Here is a 17,234-nt window from a genome sequence, read left to right as displayed (position 1 = left end):
AATTAAATGTTGTTGTTGCTTTGGTTTTGGTTTTGGCTAAGAGTTAATGTTAAGCGTGGAGTATGCGGCATAAAATGGAGTTGAGATTGAGCACGACACACACCAATACACACACACACACACACACATATATATATATACATATACATATACAAGCGCTGTTTGAGGCATAATTTCAATTCGAGAAACGCTTTGGCCCGCTTGAAGGTATTCAAATGAATTGTGCTTGTTGGCATGCCAAGTGGCTAAGAAAAACAAAAAACAGATTAAAAAAAGAGAAATGAGCCAAGCTGCCGATTTGTGCAGAGTTTTGGCCGCCGCTGCCGCTGCCGCTGCTGCTGCTGCTGGCTGCGACGCCGTCTGCGGCTTTGTGCGTGCGCTTTTCGCGCAGACCTGTTTGCCTTGGGAGTTGCTCAACCTCGAGCCTAGGCGCTGGGCCCCAAACAGCGCGTTCGATTATTATGTTTATTATTATTGTAATTCAGTTAACGTTGGCAACGCCAACGCCAACGCAGCTGCAACTGACCACTTGTGGACCCACCAACACACACACACACACACGCACATCCAGAGTCAGCGGCCCCCGGGCCACAATTGAGCTGGAGTTTCGGGCAGAGATTGGCATACGCTGATTAGAGTGCGAGTGCCGAGTCAATGTGGGCACATGGGCGCAAAGCAAAAACAAGTTTACCCAGGCAACAAGTACCCACACAAACACACACAGACACACACAGACACACACACACACACATACACACTGGCAGCTGCGGCTGTAAGACAAGAAGTACACACAAATGAAAAAAATTCAAACTAAAAATTCAAATTCGAAATTCCAACAAATATTTTGTAGACAAAACACACAGCTCCAACTGTGTGTGTGTGTGTGTGTGTGTGTATTGGTGTGTAGTTAGGTTCATGGACCTGCTGCAGACACGCCTAGAATCCAAGCCAAGCCAAGTTAACTCAAACCGCAGACAAAGCAGGAGCAGCCGCAGTCTATTGATTAAACTCCAGAACAGGTCTTCAGCTGTGTGTGTCTGTGTGCGTGTGTGTGCGTGTGTGTGTGTGTGTGTGTATGCCTTGTACAACATCATCTGCTGTGGTACACAACCTTTTGCTGCCTGGGTAATTGCCAACTACCGGTTTAAAGACATGCTCCTAAGTCCACTCAAATGCGCTGCGCCGGTCGCACTGGGCGAGACGGGGTGCAGGGGGTGGAGGGGGGGGGGGGGCAATACATAGGGCAGCTTCTAAGATCTTCGCACAATTATTGAGTAGCCGCACAAGAACTTTCAAATGGAGCTAGAAGCTGTTACCTCACACAAACACATTTTTTGTCAAGTTCGTTGCCTAAGTCTTTCGTTATTTGCAAGCAAATTGTTGAACTAAATTTTGAATGGAATTAGGAGTTGGCAGCTGCTGCCCTACACACACAAACACACACACACACACACACACACACAAATTGTTTGCTCATTTATATAAATAGAAGTTTGTGGTCAAGTTTGTTGCCTAAGTCTTTCGTTTGTTGCAACCAATTTTGAACCGATTGATTAGAACAAGAGCAAACATTTATTATACATATGCATGTGTATAAAATAATTGTATAATCAAGTTCGTTGCGTAAGTCTTTCGTTTACTTATAATTATTTTTAGTGAATTTTATGTTTAACATAGAACTAGCAGCCAGTTGTTGCACGAGCTGTTACACACACACACAGGCACACACACACACACACACACACACCCACTGCAATTACTAACCTTAAATCGAGTTCGTTGCCTAAGTCTTTTGTTTGGGACGACTTTGTTTTGGGCATCCCATTAAATCCAAATGGCGCTCAAAAATGGAAACTGTTGCTCATTTATAAATAGCTCTCTCGCCAAGTTCGTTGCCTAAGTCTTTCGTTGCTCTTGTTGGCATTCTATGAAATTGAACACATGGTAATTCTTGTTGTTCAACTACGATATGCTTACACACTCGTATAGGAACAGCTCTTAGTCAAGTTTGTTGCCGAAGTCTTTTGTAGTGGTCAAGCTTTTTGTGTTTTTTTTTGAGGGGGGGCTTCATAGAACATTCGAAAGTAGTTGCAGAAGCTGTTAGCTAAGCCAAGCACACACATATATATATATATATATGTGTATATACATGCATATATACTTATATAGGTAGACTCTGATCAAGTTTGTTGCCTAAGTCTTTCGTTTGGGCCAGCGTATGCAAGCGCTGGCATAGAAAATTGTAAATGTAGTCAAGAACTCGCAGCTATTGTCTGCACTTATATATGACCCTCAGTTAAGTTTGTTGCCTAAGTCTTTCGTTTAGTTCAATAATTATGGAAATGGATTTCATATAACTTTTCAATTTAGTTGCAGTAGCTAAAACCCGCACACACACAAATGCATATGCATATATAAATGGACTTAAGTCAAGTTTGTTGTCTAAGTCTTTCGTTTAGCTACATTTTATGCATATATTTTGTTGGGATTACTTTCGAAATGATTTTCATAGAATTTTTAAATGGAACTGCAGTAGCTGAACTCGCTCACGCATACACACACACACACACACACACACACACACACACACACACACACGCACACATAAGCTCATATGCATACAAAAACAGCCTTAAGTCAAGTTTGTTGCCTTAGTCTTTTGCTAGTTAAGTGAACTGGATTATATAGAACTTTCAAATGCAGTTGCTGTAGCTTATACCACACACACATACACACACACATACATTCAGTCATACACACACTCACACACACTTGACTGCATTTAGTACCTGCAATCAAGTTTGTTGCCTAAGTCATTCGTTGCTGTGCAAACTTTTTTGCACTTTTATTTATTTTCTTTCCGCTTTGTTTTTGACAACTTACGAAATGTTTCACATAATATTCATAACATATACATATTCGCACCTGGTTTTAATTAAGCAAACCGTGCGCTGCCGTTGGCCAATCGTTTAGCGCCCCACGCACAAAAACAAATGTAGATTTTCTTTTTTTGCTTTTAATTTGTTTTTAATTTGTTTTGCTCTCTTTCTTTCCAACGTTGTCTTTGCCTGGCGTTTGTTGCTGTGTGCCACTCGAGTCTTTAGTTAATTACGAGACCGAAACTAAAACTAAGCGCGAGTATTAACTAAATCACAGGCGTGCGGACGCGCGCGGGCGTGCGTAGGACAAAAAATAAAAATAAAACAAAATACAACAAAAATAACAACAAAAACGAAGAGAAAAAAAAATCAAAGAAACACAGCCACAAAGGGTTCGAGAGCGGGCGGGCGGGCGAGCGAGTGAGCGTGAGCGAGCGTGAACGAGAGACTAAAGTTAAACTAAAACTTAAGATCAAGATTAAAGTCACTAAATCGCGCTGGTTCGCTGGGGCGCGACGCGTTCGGCGTGCTACGAGTCTACGAGTCGTTGTCTGCTCTCGGCGCTCGCTCGGCGGCGACTAAAAGCGGCAGCAACGGCAAAAGCAACAGCGTCCGATGCAGCACGCCAGCTTGTTGCGGCACCAACAACAACAACAACAACAACTCCCCTTTAACTTTCGAATGAGCTTTAGAGCAGCAACAGCAACAGCAACAACAACAACAACTCGACTCAACTGGTTGCTGGCTGCTGCGACTGCTTGCCGCTGGCAACTGCCCAGCGGCATTGTTGCCTTTGCGTATACCCTGCACGCACTGAATGCCAGCAAAGGGGTATCAACAGCCTGAACATAAATGCAAATGTGTTATTCCCAGAGCACACGCACGTCTTTAATATGCGATTTTCATATTCGAACTTTCGACATGTCCATGTCGACAATCGAGAGCTGCTCGTCTCTTCAGCACAGATATAAGGAAATCAATCCACAATCTCCATCCACATTCTAAACACCTGACGTTAACTGGAAAAGATAGGATAGAATCCACTTGCCTAATTCATTACCATCGAGCTATCCTTAGTCTCAGCCTTTAACATTACAACTTAATGCAAGTTAACCAGGCAAATTTTAAAGTAATTATTTGAAGCAGACCCTGGACGTTGTAATTAACCTATACATTATTTATTAAATGTATTATAGTTAATCATGAGTTGAGACAGACATCGCCAGAAAGAGCATATAGTATATATATACTCAATTGGAATCAAATAGACGAGTAGCTATAGCCTTATGCGTCTATCTTCTGGCAAGTGTCTTGGCCTGAAAGCTTTTCTCATTCAACTTCAGCACATCTGCATTTGGGCATCGTTCAGATGGAACTACTATATCCTATCTTCATATCATATCTTATTTCCTTTCTTTAAGATCTTCTGCTTCTTTCGAGCTCTTTACCAATCTTGACATTAGTTGCACATGTGATCAAATTTCTCATCAATAACGGACTAATATAATATTTTTTCAATATCTTCCCTTCAAGACTTTCCTTTCAAGCAAATGCTACTATAACTTATATAGCTCTCTAGGTAGAATCGGCAAAATATAAGGTTTTCGCAATAAGCGAGTTTCTTCTTTGTTGGAAACTTCACTATTCTCTGTTTGTATAAACGTAAGTATCGCATTCGTATCAGTCAGGCGATAGGTATTAGTTTTGTGCCCGGAAAGAGTCGCGTCTCTATATAAATGGGATAAATAACAAAAGATATTGCCAGCAGCAAGCGGCATATCGCATTCTTGACGCCCATTTATCGCCAACTTATCGCCTTCTTATCTTCCGCCATGTTGTATGCATGCTGTGCACATTTTTTGTACCAACTCTACAGGGTATTTGGGCGTCGGGCAACAGACAACTGGAGCATACTAACTTGTTTTTCAGTTGCTTTGTATACCCTTGCAGAGGGTATTATAATATTATCGTGAAATGTGTAACGCATAGAAGGAGACTTCGCCGATCCCATAAAGTATATATATTCTTGATCAGTATCAACAGCCGAGTTCGTCTGTCCGTCTGTCTGTTTCTATCTTCTAGCTATCTTTATGAAACACGCAGTACATATGTCGGAACCAGCTGGATCGGATCACTATATCATATAGCTGCCATAGGTACGATCGGTCGAAAATTAGGTTTTTGTATGGAAAATTTTTTTGTTTTCCAAGATTTCCTAATCATACTCGGCTTTAATTATTTTCCCTGTGCTGAGCATTATGACAAGGTTGCGGCTGCAAGGGTATTGCGTCTTCGGCGTGCCGAAGATAGCCCTTCTTTCACGTTTTTTTTTCGTTTTTCACGCCAAATTGATTTTCAGTTATTTTGCATGCCAATTGGCTGTTTGGCTTTTGTTGCGCCCGTCTCGGATTACCACAGCGTCGCCTGCTGCCGCCTGCTGCTGGCTGCTAAGCTGCAAAGTATTTGCTTACCTCGTCGGTAAAGTCGCCCAAGTGCTTGACGTCCTGCGTCTCCTGGTAGTCCTTGATCTCCTCGTGCGAAATGGTGCGCTTGTCGTCGATCTGACGCACCAGACCGTCCACGGGACGCGGCACCATGCGCCGCACCAGCTTGCCGCCATCGATGCCGAACGCCTCCTGTAGCTGGGCCAGCTGCGTCTCGTTGGCGGCGCCCGCCTGCAGCGCTGCGGCATCTATTAGCTGCGCCTTGCCATCCAGCTCGTCGGGCAGACCCAGGTCGCGTTTCTGTAATGCGGCAATTGTGGATTTGTGGGCTTGGCTGCAGCTTCAAATGTGGCACTCACCTCGGTTGTTTCCGTTTCCTGTTTGTCCGTGTCCTCGGTCGTGTTGGTGGAGACTATCGGGCCGGAATCTTCGATCACTTTGCCATCCTGCAGCTTCACTTGCCGCTTTACACGCGTCTCGATTTGTCTTGTTGTCGTTAGCTCGGTTTTGCGCTTCGTTATCCATTCCTCTGCAAAAGAAAAAGCTTCTGCGTTCAGTTTCGTTGCATACCTTTTGGCGACAACTTAAAGCGTTCGCCTGCTCGCTTAAAGCTATGCTCAAAAGCGGGCTATAAAAAGGTGCTGCACAGCTTTACAGAGAGAGAGAGAGAGAGAGAGAGAAAGAGAGAGAGAGAGAGAGAAAGAGAGAGAGAGAGAGAGAGAAGAGAGAGAGAGAGAGAGAGAGGGAGAGAGAGAGAAAGAACAGAGAGAGCGTGGGAGAGAGTCTGGAGAGAGAGCCCGAATTCGTGTTACATTTATTTGTGCGGGATTTTTAAGCATTTCTTTCTCCCTCTGCTCGAACGTGGTTCAAGGCTTTTTCGATCGAAATTTGATCAGCTTCAAACATAATAAAATAATAATATAAATTTGTTGAAATTGTGCTCTTGTAGCTCTTAAAACGAAATTAATTGAATATTAAATATAGAATATTAACATATTGAAAGTTTACAAAGCGAAGAACGACTCTCAATGGTACGTCGAGGTTGAAATACTCTTCCAAGTTGATGATAATTTGAGAAAAGAAATATATAACTCAATATTCAATCAATTCTTGCCATGCTGAACGTCCATATTCGGCAAGCCGAAGTTGAAATACGCTTCTAAGTTAAATATATCTTGAGAGATTCATTATTCAAAGGATTCTTGCCATGCCGACAGCTTTACGTGGCACGCCGAAGTTTGAATACCCTTCTAATATGAATACATGTTGTGAAACGTAAAAAGTAGCTCAATATTCACTCGCTTCTTCCTATGCTGACTTATAAAAGAAACCGGAAGATGAGTTAATGTACGACAACTTATTCTGTTTTCCAAGCTTTTTACGAGCTTCACTCGAAACGTAAGGCAAATGTCTGCCAGGTCTTCGATGTGCTTTAGATACCCTTACTTGTCCGTTTTTGTCTTTTAATGACAAGCTCAACAACTGTTCAAGCATGCCTACCACGAACTTCGGCCAAGAACTCTCCACATTCAAGCGCCAAAAGCTGGGCTTAAGCCCGCAAGAGCTTGTATCTCAAGTAGCTTAGAGTATATTCATTTCATTAACGAGAAAAGCCCACCTGATATCAAAAAGGGCTAAGCTTGGCTCGAGGGACATAAATAATGGAGTTAAGATATGTTAATGAGCGCAATTACGACAAACTAGTTCAGAATGAATGAACCTGTGTGTTTGTAAGTCCAAAACATGTTGCCACTTGCCCCAGCTCTAATCCCAGTTCAGCTCCAGTCTTAATCCCAGCCCCAGTCCCAGTCCTAGTACCAGTCCTAGTCCTAGTCCTAATCCCAGTCCTAGTCCCAGTCCCAACCCCAGCCACAGTCCCAGCCTCAGACCCAGTCCCAGTCCTAATCCCAGTCCCAATCCCAGTCCCAATCCCAGTCCTAGTCCCAGTCCCAACCACAGTCCCAGTCCCAGCTCCAGTCCCAGCCTCAGTCCCAGCTCCAGTCCCAGTTCCAGTCCTAGCTCCAGTCCCAGTCCTATTCCCAGCCCCAATCCCAGCCTAAGTCCCAGCTCCAGTCCTATTCCCAGCCCCAATCCCAGCCCCAATCCCAATCCCAGTCCTAGTCCCAGCCCCAGTTGCAGCACTAGCTCCAATCCCAGTCCCAGTCTTGTTGCATGTTCTGATTGCAACACCTAGTCGCCGCAACCAAAGCCAAAGAAAAAAAAACATTTGCGAGTCGCGATTTGCATTTCGTGCATGCAGATAAAGTGCATTTTGTATTTTTTTTTTTTTTGCATTGCCATAGCGAAGAAGAAGAAGAAGAAGCGGCTAACAACAAAAATAACGAAGCGCTTCGCTGCGATTCGCTGAGTGGCTGCCGCATTTGGTTAGCTTAGCTTAGCTGGTCGCCCAATTACGTAATCCAAGTCCAAGTCCGACTAACTGTACCATGAGTGTGTATAAGGTGTGTGTGTCTGTGTGTAAGTGTGTCTGTGTGTGTGTGTGTGTGTGTGTGTGTGTGTGTGGCAACCTGTGACGCCAACAGCCGCAGAGCAAAGCATTGAGCACGGACATCCGACGATGTCTGTGTCCAAGATTTACTGAATGAATGAAAAACAAGAAGAAAGAAAAAACGGACTTGTTTATTTCATGCACAAATATACCCTAACAAAGGGCATCATGATTTAAGCATGAAATATGTCACACATACATCTGTGTCAGCTTTTGACAGGCTTTGGATTTATTATCAAACGTTCTTTTACGCAGCCTGCATACCCATTAAAAATGCTTTCCATAGGGTATGCCCGACGTGTGCTGACATAAAGCACATTCATACTCAAAATGACGACTTGAGTCGTTTTAGTCAAGTTTTAAGACCTGAAGAACTAATATTTGACATATATATTATATATATATGTATATGTAGTACATATATATTATATATATATGTATATGTAGTAAAAATCTATATTGATCGGACAATATATCCCGAAGCTGAGCAAGCATGCATTGCGATATTGAAAACAACAATGCTCGTAGCAGAAGAAGCTTATCATATTTCTGCAATATCTTCTGGTATTTTCATTCTATCGATAAATATCGATTTGCAGTTATGTTTTCTAAAGCACAACGCGAGAACTTTCTAAGCTTGAGACACTCAACTTGGTGGATAGCTACTGGTATGGTCTACAAAGACTAAGAATATTTCTTGTTTTGCATATCTTATCATATTCCCTTATAATTAGAAAATACTTCAGTTTTTATAGTACAGCCTTGCGCTGAGGAATGTACGCATATTTGAGTGTCATGCTTATGTGCTTAAAATTGCAGAAAGATCGGACGACAAGCTAAACGCGTATGTATGTTACTTTCCCTTGTCTGGGAGCGCAGAAGAAACACAGCTGCGTGCATGTGTGTGTGTGTGTGTGTGAAGCTTGAACATTTGTCGCAGCAGCTGCATTGCAGGGTATCTCTTAGTTGGGCTAAACTAGAAGCGATTTGAACCCTCGCTTTGCTTCGGTTTCATACAGAGTTTTCTAGAAGTGCTCAAAAGAACTAAAAAAAAAATTAAATAAAAAAAACTAGAAAAAAAGGAATAATTCAAATCCAATGCAAATCCTGCTCACGCCCGAACCAGATTCTCCCAAATAAAGGGTATTTGAGCTTCGTTGAGGCCGCCTGCAATTGTCTTCGTCTGTTTTTATACCCTGAGCCCATTAAAAATGGGTAGAAAGGGTATATTGTATTTGTGCAAAGTGTAAATGTATGTAACAGGCAGAAGGAAGCATCTCCGACCCCATAAAGTATTTATTCTTGAGCATCATCAATAGCCGGGTCGATCTAGCCATGTCTGTCCGTCTGTCTGTCTGTCTGTCCGTCCGTCCGTATGAACGCAAGGATCTCAGAACCTATAAGAGCTAGAGACTTAGATGTAGATGCTCCTAGTTCCCGCGCAGATCGAGTTTGTTTCCCATAGTCGATAACTTGCTCCGTTTCCAAGCAATCGATAAAAATCGATATCGATATCCTGTTTTTTGGCCAATTTTGGTAAATAATAAGAGCTAGAGTCACCAAACTTAACATATAGCTTCTAGAATAGAATATATATATGCATTTGATGTTGGACGAGGAGGGTTCAGGGTATCCCCTAGTCGGAAGCTCCCGACTAGATCCTCTTACTTGTTTTATTGTGTGGCTCTTGAGTGACTGCGATGGCTGCTGCTGCAAAAATCGCTGGACCATTAAAGGTCGCTTATATAATTTAACTGCAGTTGCAGTTGCAGTCGGCGCCGCAGTCGCCGTCGCCGTCGCCGAAACAAGATCCCGCTCGAAAGCTAAAGCTGAAAATTGGCTATGCTTTGGCTGAAGCTGCTTGTCAAATTTGGCCCCGGTCAGTTGGGCCCAGCTTGATCGAAGCTATTTAAATGATCAATCCACCCCACCCCCCAACCCACCCTACACCCACCCCCCCTTTACTTGCCTAGCTGGCAGCATTTATCTTTATCATTTGCGCATATATCCGCATTGCATCAGCTTAGGGAACTGCCAGACAGTCAGCCAAGCACTTCATAAATAGCAACAGCAACAACAACAACAACAATTAAACAAACAAACAGCACGAGACGCTTGGCGGGCGGTGCGATAGGGGGGGGGGGGGGGGGGGGGGGGGGGGAGGGAAGCGGGGATCGATTCACTCTCGAGCTCCGATTTAGTTGCTTTGCCCATTGCAAATGTAGATTGTAGGGCATAACGAGGCTGTGCAGGCAAGTGGGCACTAGTCGGGAGTGCCCGACTAGCAGATACCCTGAGATAACACAGGCAGATCCTTCAAACTAATTATATATTAAATAAATAAATAAGTTAATGAATAAGTAAATAAATAAACAGCATAGTTAAGTAAATAAGAAGAACGTGCGAGGCATTCGTCATCTGTTTGCTGCCTACAGGGTATTTGTCGGTCGTGCACACTCAACTTGCGCACTCTTACATTCTTTTGAGTTGTGCATTGCTTTGCGTTTCGTTCGATCGGCTTGCGATCGATTGCGCAGGCCCCACTCTCGATGACATGTAATCGTTATTTATGCCATGTTGCCACGCCCCACAGCCCCTCCCCCACCCCACCGGGCGCTCTGCCCACATATTTCATTACATTTTGTTGCACATGCCGCACTCATTGTGGGCTAATTGTGGTATCAATTATGGCCACGCTAAGTGGCTAAGCAGCAGCCTCTTCCAACCGCTGCTCTCAACCAACTTTGACTTGCTCAACCGACCAGCCCCCTCCCCCCCTCTCCCCCTCCCGCACCACCACTCCCGCGCCCTGCTTAGTTCTATTGTTTGTCCAGCATGCTAATTGAACGACGGCCTCCTTTTGCCTGCTGCAACTTATGCAAATCGTTTCCATCTAATTGTTTCAAGATCCCAAATCCGAATATTTCCCTAAGAAAGAGGTTCGACATTAGCGCGGTGTAGAGATTCTTGATGCGTGGAGACTTATGCGTAGACTGTGTAGAGCTTGCGCGATTTAGGTTAAGAATAATCAACTTATATATGCGCTGTAGAGTTTGTAGACTCTTCTGTAAAGATTGTTATTCATGTGTGGAGACTTGCATTTGCATGTGGAGAGTTGTTAGAGCTAAAGCGCGTCTTGCATGAAGTGCTTGCCTTTGTAGAGATATGTTTTGAACATTTTCGACTGTTAAATGTTCTATGCCGAATTGTGTAGACTGTGAACTTAATATGGAGAGCTGTTTACATAAGCTGAGTGTAGACTTTTATGTTTTTGTGAATATTGTATATAAAACAGTGTAGAAGCGTCAATATGACGCTTGCCTGTAGAGCTGTATATTATCACGTTTATAGAAATGTGTAGAGTTTTATTTATGCATGTTTAGAAAACAATGTAGACATTTTATTTGGAGTTCAAAGACTCGTTTGCCTGTAGAGTTGTATTTTACAGGAATCTCTGTGAAGAGAGCTGTGGAACTTGCAAATCGTAAATATAGAGTCATGTAGAGTTTTGTTTATGCATCTATAGATAACAATGTAGAGTTTTGTTCTTTTTAGTTAAAAGCTCGACAAGACTCACGTGCATATATATAAATATATTTAGCTGTGTAGAATTTTGTATTCAGAACTGTAGACATCGCAAATCATGCATTTTAAGTTGTGTAGAGTTCTGTTGATGATCATGTAGAGCTCATAAGCTACGTGCTTAGAGATAAATGCCATGTGAATCATTTTTTTACAGCTGTGTAGAGTTTAGAGTGTGAGGGATTAGAGCTAAATAACTTGTGTATCTTTTTTGCCAGCTGTGTAGAGTTTGGTTTGTTATAGCTTAGAGGTAAACACTATGTGCATCTTTTTTGCCAGCTGTGTAGAGTTTGGTTTGTGATAGCCTAGGGCTAAATGCCATGTGAATCTTTTTTGCCAGCTGTGTAGAGTTTGGCTTGTGAGCTTTTAGCTTGTTCAGCTTGTGTGCGGAGAGTATGCAGATTTATGCAGCGCACGCTGTGTAGAGTTGCGGCATAACAAGCTGTGAGCCGCAATTATTTAATTTCTGCACATATGCAAAGAGACCCCCAACGGCAAAAGCAACAATAACAAAATTGTGCACCTATTTCAGTTATTATTGCAGTTGTTGTTGCTGTCGTTGTTGTTGTTGTTGTTGCTGTTGTTGTTGTTGTTGTAGCTGCCGTTGATTTTTAATGATTTGCTAACGTGGGAAATTTTTGCTTGAAACATTTTCTTTTGCATTACCATTTTGCCATTGTTGTTGTTGTTGTTGCTTGTTGTTTGTTGTTGTTTGTTGCTTGTAGATGCTTGTTATTTCTAATTTTTACACTTTTTCACAATGTTACAAGTAGCTGTTGCTGGCGCTGCTGTTGCAGCCAAAGGCGCCTTTGTGCTATGTTAATCACATAATTAAATCAAACTTTCTATGATTTCCGTAACAAAAAAGCGGTACAGCCAGGGGGAAAGGGGGGGACAGGGATCAAAATTATGCACAGCGAAAGGGATCAATTCACATGCAGCCAGAGACAGAGAGTGAAATCGAGATCATTTGCCTTCCGCTTAAACAAGTTGTCTAAGTATTTCGGATCAACAAATCGATATACGAGTCGTATACGTAATTTTCATGATTCATAAATCACAATGCAAGGGGCACAGCCCCATGAATATGCCAATCTGTTGACTGTATTCTGATGCAATCGCATTGTCAACAATAAATGACGAATTATTTACGTTGATGGCCATGGGGCATTATGGGCCGGATCGCCCGTTTAATTAACATAACGTAATTGTCTTGAAACTTCGAACCCAAATTGATCAATGAGTAATAAATTTACTCTGAGCACCTTTTCTTACTACTCTCACGTTGATCTCCGTTCATAGATCAGGTTTTGCTCAACATCTGGGAATATTCATTAAGGTTGAATATCTTGTAAGCATATCTTAAGTATTTCTGTCTAAGTTCCTTCGCTTGACGGTCCAAGTCTGGCTTCTCACTCTCAACCTTGGTTCATTACAGTTCCTCACAGAGATTATCTTTCAGTTATTCCCACCTACCTCTATCCCAAACCCAAACCTCCAAAGTCCACTTCTTACAACATATCGAACATCTTTTATCTTTTGGATATCCCTACTTCATGATTTCCCGCCACATTATTCCTTCCCTCTATCGTTATCTTATCGACTCACCCGTTGGGCGTATAGGATCTGTTATTAGAATACCCAAGTCATCTTTATCGTTATCTTCTCATACCTAGCTTATCATAAGTTATCCCACCTCGCTTGGGGCTCATCTTCATTGGCAACAGCTACTGTTCCTGGAATACCCAAGGAATTCCCTAAACCTAGTCCAATCTATCACACCTCCCTTTCCTAAGCCTCCTTTTCTTTTCTCAGGAATTCACCTTCTTTGGCTACAGCTTCTGTTCTTGGAATATCCGGGTATTATTATTCATACCCTATTTAGTCCTATTTCAACTTTTATATTTATCTTCTTATCTTATCTTATCTTATTCTCATCGCTTAAGGGTTCTACTAATGGAATACCCCGGCAATATTATCAATTCTCTCAACTTTGATCTCTATTTTCTATATCTTCCCATATTTATCTTATCATTGTCTAGTGCAATCTCTACTTTTGATCTTCATTTTATCATAATATGTGTGTTGGACTCACCTTCTTTGGTTATAGCTTCTGTATCGCAATCGTTTGCACTTGCCTCGTTGCTCTCGTCATCATCTTTGGGCTCGAATTCGACCTGCGAAGTATCAACGTCGTAGAAATTAACGCGGGTCACGTGACGCACATAGTCGGCACTGGTTGTGGTGCCGGTGTTGCCGGCGTTGGCTTTCTTTCTAAGTTGTTTGTTATTCTTGTTAGTAAAGCTGGCAGGTGGCTGTGGCTGTGGCTGTGGCAGTGGCTGTCGCGGGCTTGAGCCTGCAGCGTAAATGCGAAAGACCAGCGGTGCAGGGGCGTGGCCGTGTAGATAACTGCGCGGCGGCTTTGGCACAGCATTGGCAGCCGCTGGCAAGGACGTTTGCCAGCCAGCGGCAGGCAGTGACGGCTGGTAGCTATGACTATGACTAGGCCAATGGTGCGCGGGAGGAGTAGAAGGAGGGCCGGTGTTGCAGATGTGGCAGATGTTGCCGGCGGCTGGCTGGCGATACAAGCTGGCCGGAATGGCCGTGACGCCAGTGGATGCCGATGAGGAGCGGTTGCCATTGCTGCTGCTGCTCCTGCTCCTGCTGCTCGCTGGGGATGAGCTGTTGTTGTGCTGCGTGTGCTGTTGGTTGTTGTGGTTGTGGTTGTGATTGTTGCTGCTGCTGCTGCTGCTTTGGCTGCATGTGCATGGCGCTAGTAGCAGGATCACCACCATTCGTTCATCTGGCGGCGGCAACGGCGCTGGCGGCGTTCAATTTTTCGTTAGGTGGCGGGGGTAGGCCGTTGACTACATCGATGCCGTTTGCCCAGCTGCCTGCCTCCACCACCTGCTATGGCTCCGCTGGCTACTGCTGCTGCTCCTTCTGCTGCTTCTGCTGCTGCTGCTGCTGCCTAATTAATGTTGCACTTTCGCTGCAACCAATTTGAATTTCATGTGCCGCACAAAACATTTCAGCGCGCGACACGCGACAAGCGACCGCGATTCGTGCATCCAGCACCCAAATAAAAATTAACAAAAAAAAAAAAAAAAAAAAAAAAAAACAACTTCAGCGTGTGGGCGTTGCAAGCAAATTGAGATTTGTATTTTGCTTTTGTTTTCCGTTGGGTTTTTTGTTTTGCTTCCCTCTCTATTCAGCTGCAAGTGAAATTTTTTGTTGACAGCGACTTTGACTGCCAGTCGAGTGTTCTGTGCTGGCAGATACCCTGTAGCTGGCTTCAAGCAGCATATACTCGAACACACACACACATACACCACAAGCTGGCTACCTTAACCCTCTACTTGCCCTGGGCGCACACTTTCAAGGCTTTACTCTTATCAAGCGTACCTAGCTATTCAATTAAGCGGTCAATCAGTCAGTCAATCAGGTAGTCATTCAGTTAATCAGTCAGTCAGTCAGTCGATCAATCAGGTGTTCAGTAAAACAATCAATCAGTAAGCCATCCATTCTGTCAATCAGTTAAAAAATAGGTCAATCTATAAATTCGTTAGTAAGTCAGTCAAACAATCGGTTAAACAGTCAGTCAGTCGGCTAATCAGGTAGTCGGCAGCAGTGAATCAATCAGGTAGTCAGTAGAACAATCAATCAGTCAGTCAATAAGTCAACCAGTCCGTCAGTCAGTCACACAATCGATCAGTCCGTCGGATCAGTCAGTCAATCGTAATTCAGTCGATCAATCAGTTAATGAGTAAAACAATCAATCAGCTAGTCAATCAGTCAATTAACCAATCAGTCAGTCAATCAACCAATCAATCAATTGGTCAGCCAACCAATCGGCCAATCAGCAAGTCAATCAGTCAATCAACCAATCAGTCAGTCAATCAACCAATCAATCTGACTGACCAATTAGTCAGCCAATCGGCCAGTCCTTCAGTGAGTCAGTCTGTCAATCAGAAAATGTGTAACACAATCAATTAGTCAATCAGAATCAGTCAGTCAATCAGTCAATCAATCAGCACAGTCATGTATATAGATATATGTACGTTATGCTAGCAATATACCGGCTAGCAATATACCCGCTTGCCTACATGCTCCATGATTACAGGGTATTCATATCAAAATGCGATTTCTTACAAAAACCTTAGCAAAACTGCCCAAGTGAAGATGAGAGGCGTTGCTGATATCTGGCAGACTGAGTGCGAGAGGGAGGGGCGTGGCGCTGAAAGCATGCCAAGCGTAAAGGCTTAGAACAAAACGGTTCTTCCCGTTGCAGCCACAACACAGACACCCCGCCTCCCCACTGTCCGTCGCAGCCAGGCAGCGGCTCATAAAGTTAAGAGCCCATAAATAAAAGCACAGCTGAGCAGAGCTGCCGGAGCGGAGCGGGCGCGACTGGAGCAGGAGGAGCAGGGCAGACGAGGTCTGACTTTTGGTCAGTCGGGCTTATTACACAACCAAATGCATGGCCAGAAAAGGTTGCTCGAGTTGTTGTAAAGGGCAACGTGCACAGTTCAAGGCGGTGAAATGGAAAGCAGCCGAGAGAAACTGAGAGGCTGAGAAGCTGAAGCCACAAAATGCGCTCAAATGCGGCCAAAGGTCACGCCCAGAGACGACAAACAAAAAAAATAATAATAATAAACGAGAAAGAAGGCACGCCGAATATTTAATGCCCTGACAGACCCAACCTTTTCATAGTGCTTTGCCCGTATCTAAGAAGCACAGGGTAAATAGTTAATACCGAGTTTGGTCAAGATATCCCAATTCTCGATTGATCGTTCCTATGGCAGCTATATGATATAGTGATCCGATCCAGCTGGTTCCGACATATGTACTGCGCGTTTCATAAAGATAGCTAGAAGATAGAAACAGACAGACGGACAAACGGACTTGGCTATTGATGCTGATCAAGAATATATATACTTGATGGGATCGACAATATTATAATACCCTCTGCCAGGGTATACAAAAAAAAAAAGCAAAAAAACCAAAAAAAGGTTCACAGCAACATGTTGGACCCTTTGTCCAAATGCCCATTTGCCCATTGGCACAGAGCAGCTGATTAAAACGAACGACCCCACACAAATGGGGGGCAATTGTAGCTCACTTCATTATGCCCCTCAGCCCTCCCCTTCCCTCTAGCTAGACAAAAGTTTTAAGTACGTGACCAGAAGAAGAGCCAGATGCAGATATTGTTAGTTTGGAAAGGTTCGTACAGCTGCCTTTCGCGACGCTCACAACGAGACATTATATATATATATATACATATATATATAGATAGACATGTATAGAGGGAAGGCATATTCCATAAAACGGAATTATCTAAAATTAATGAAGACATATTGACTAATAGAAAAGTTGTCCGAAAGTTAAACAAAAGCATTTATATATGTACATATACACCTGCATAGGTGCAACAAAACATGTGCCACAAACATGCTGCTTAAGAGCCCGCAGTTTCGGTTCAAAACATTTCACAGTTCGTGCCGTGTCGGCGCTAACCAAACATATCGATACACTTTAAATTAATCGAATTGCCAAATTGTCATCACTAAAAAGGCCAGCATCATGCACCATGTGAAGCCTGCCAGATTTGCTGCAAAGTGACAAATATCAAAACAAGTGTCACAACAAGCTAAGTTGATATGGCAACTCACTTGACTAACGGCAGCCTTACACTTTGCCCTTTGCCGTTACCCCCCACTCTACTTTATGTTAACCCTCGAGTGTGCATTTGCTTAAAGCTTGCGCGAAATTATTTTGCTCACTTTTCTAATCGTCTTAACTATTTTGTGTTTGCATCAA

At 43.2% G+C, this 17,234-nt stretch overlaps 1 protein-coding gene across 2 annotated transcripts in view; it reads right to left on the bottom strand.

The window, feature by feature from the left end:
* LOC115768784 overlaps positions 1-17,234 on the bottom strand; it is a 32,878-nt gene that overhangs the window by 9,155 nt on the left and 6,489 nt on the right. For both annotated transcript variants that reach the window (XM_030713481.1, XM_030713480.1), the window contains 3 exons: positions 13,510-13,591; positions 5,683-5,852; positions 5,351-5,623 (listed from right to left, as the gene is read on the bottom strand). In XM_030713481.1, the coding sequence (XP_030569341.1) occupies positions 5,351-5,623; positions 5,683-5,852; positions 13,510-13,591 (525 nt within the window). The remainder of the gene's footprint in view (positions 1-5,350; positions 5,624-5,682; positions 5,853-13,509; positions 13,592-17,234) is intronic.

This window comes from Drosophila novamexicana, unplaced genomic scaffold, assembly GCF_003285875.2.
Source record: "Drosophila novamexicana strain 15010-1031.04,08,12 unplaced genomic scaffold, DnovRS2.1 tig00002012-arrow-arrow-pilon, whole genome shotgun sequence".
Taxonomy (NCBI): Eukaryota; Metazoa; Arthropoda; class Insecta; order Diptera; family Drosophilidae; genus Drosophila; species Drosophila novamexicana.
This window is presented reverse-complemented; position numbering and strand designations above follow the sequence as displayed.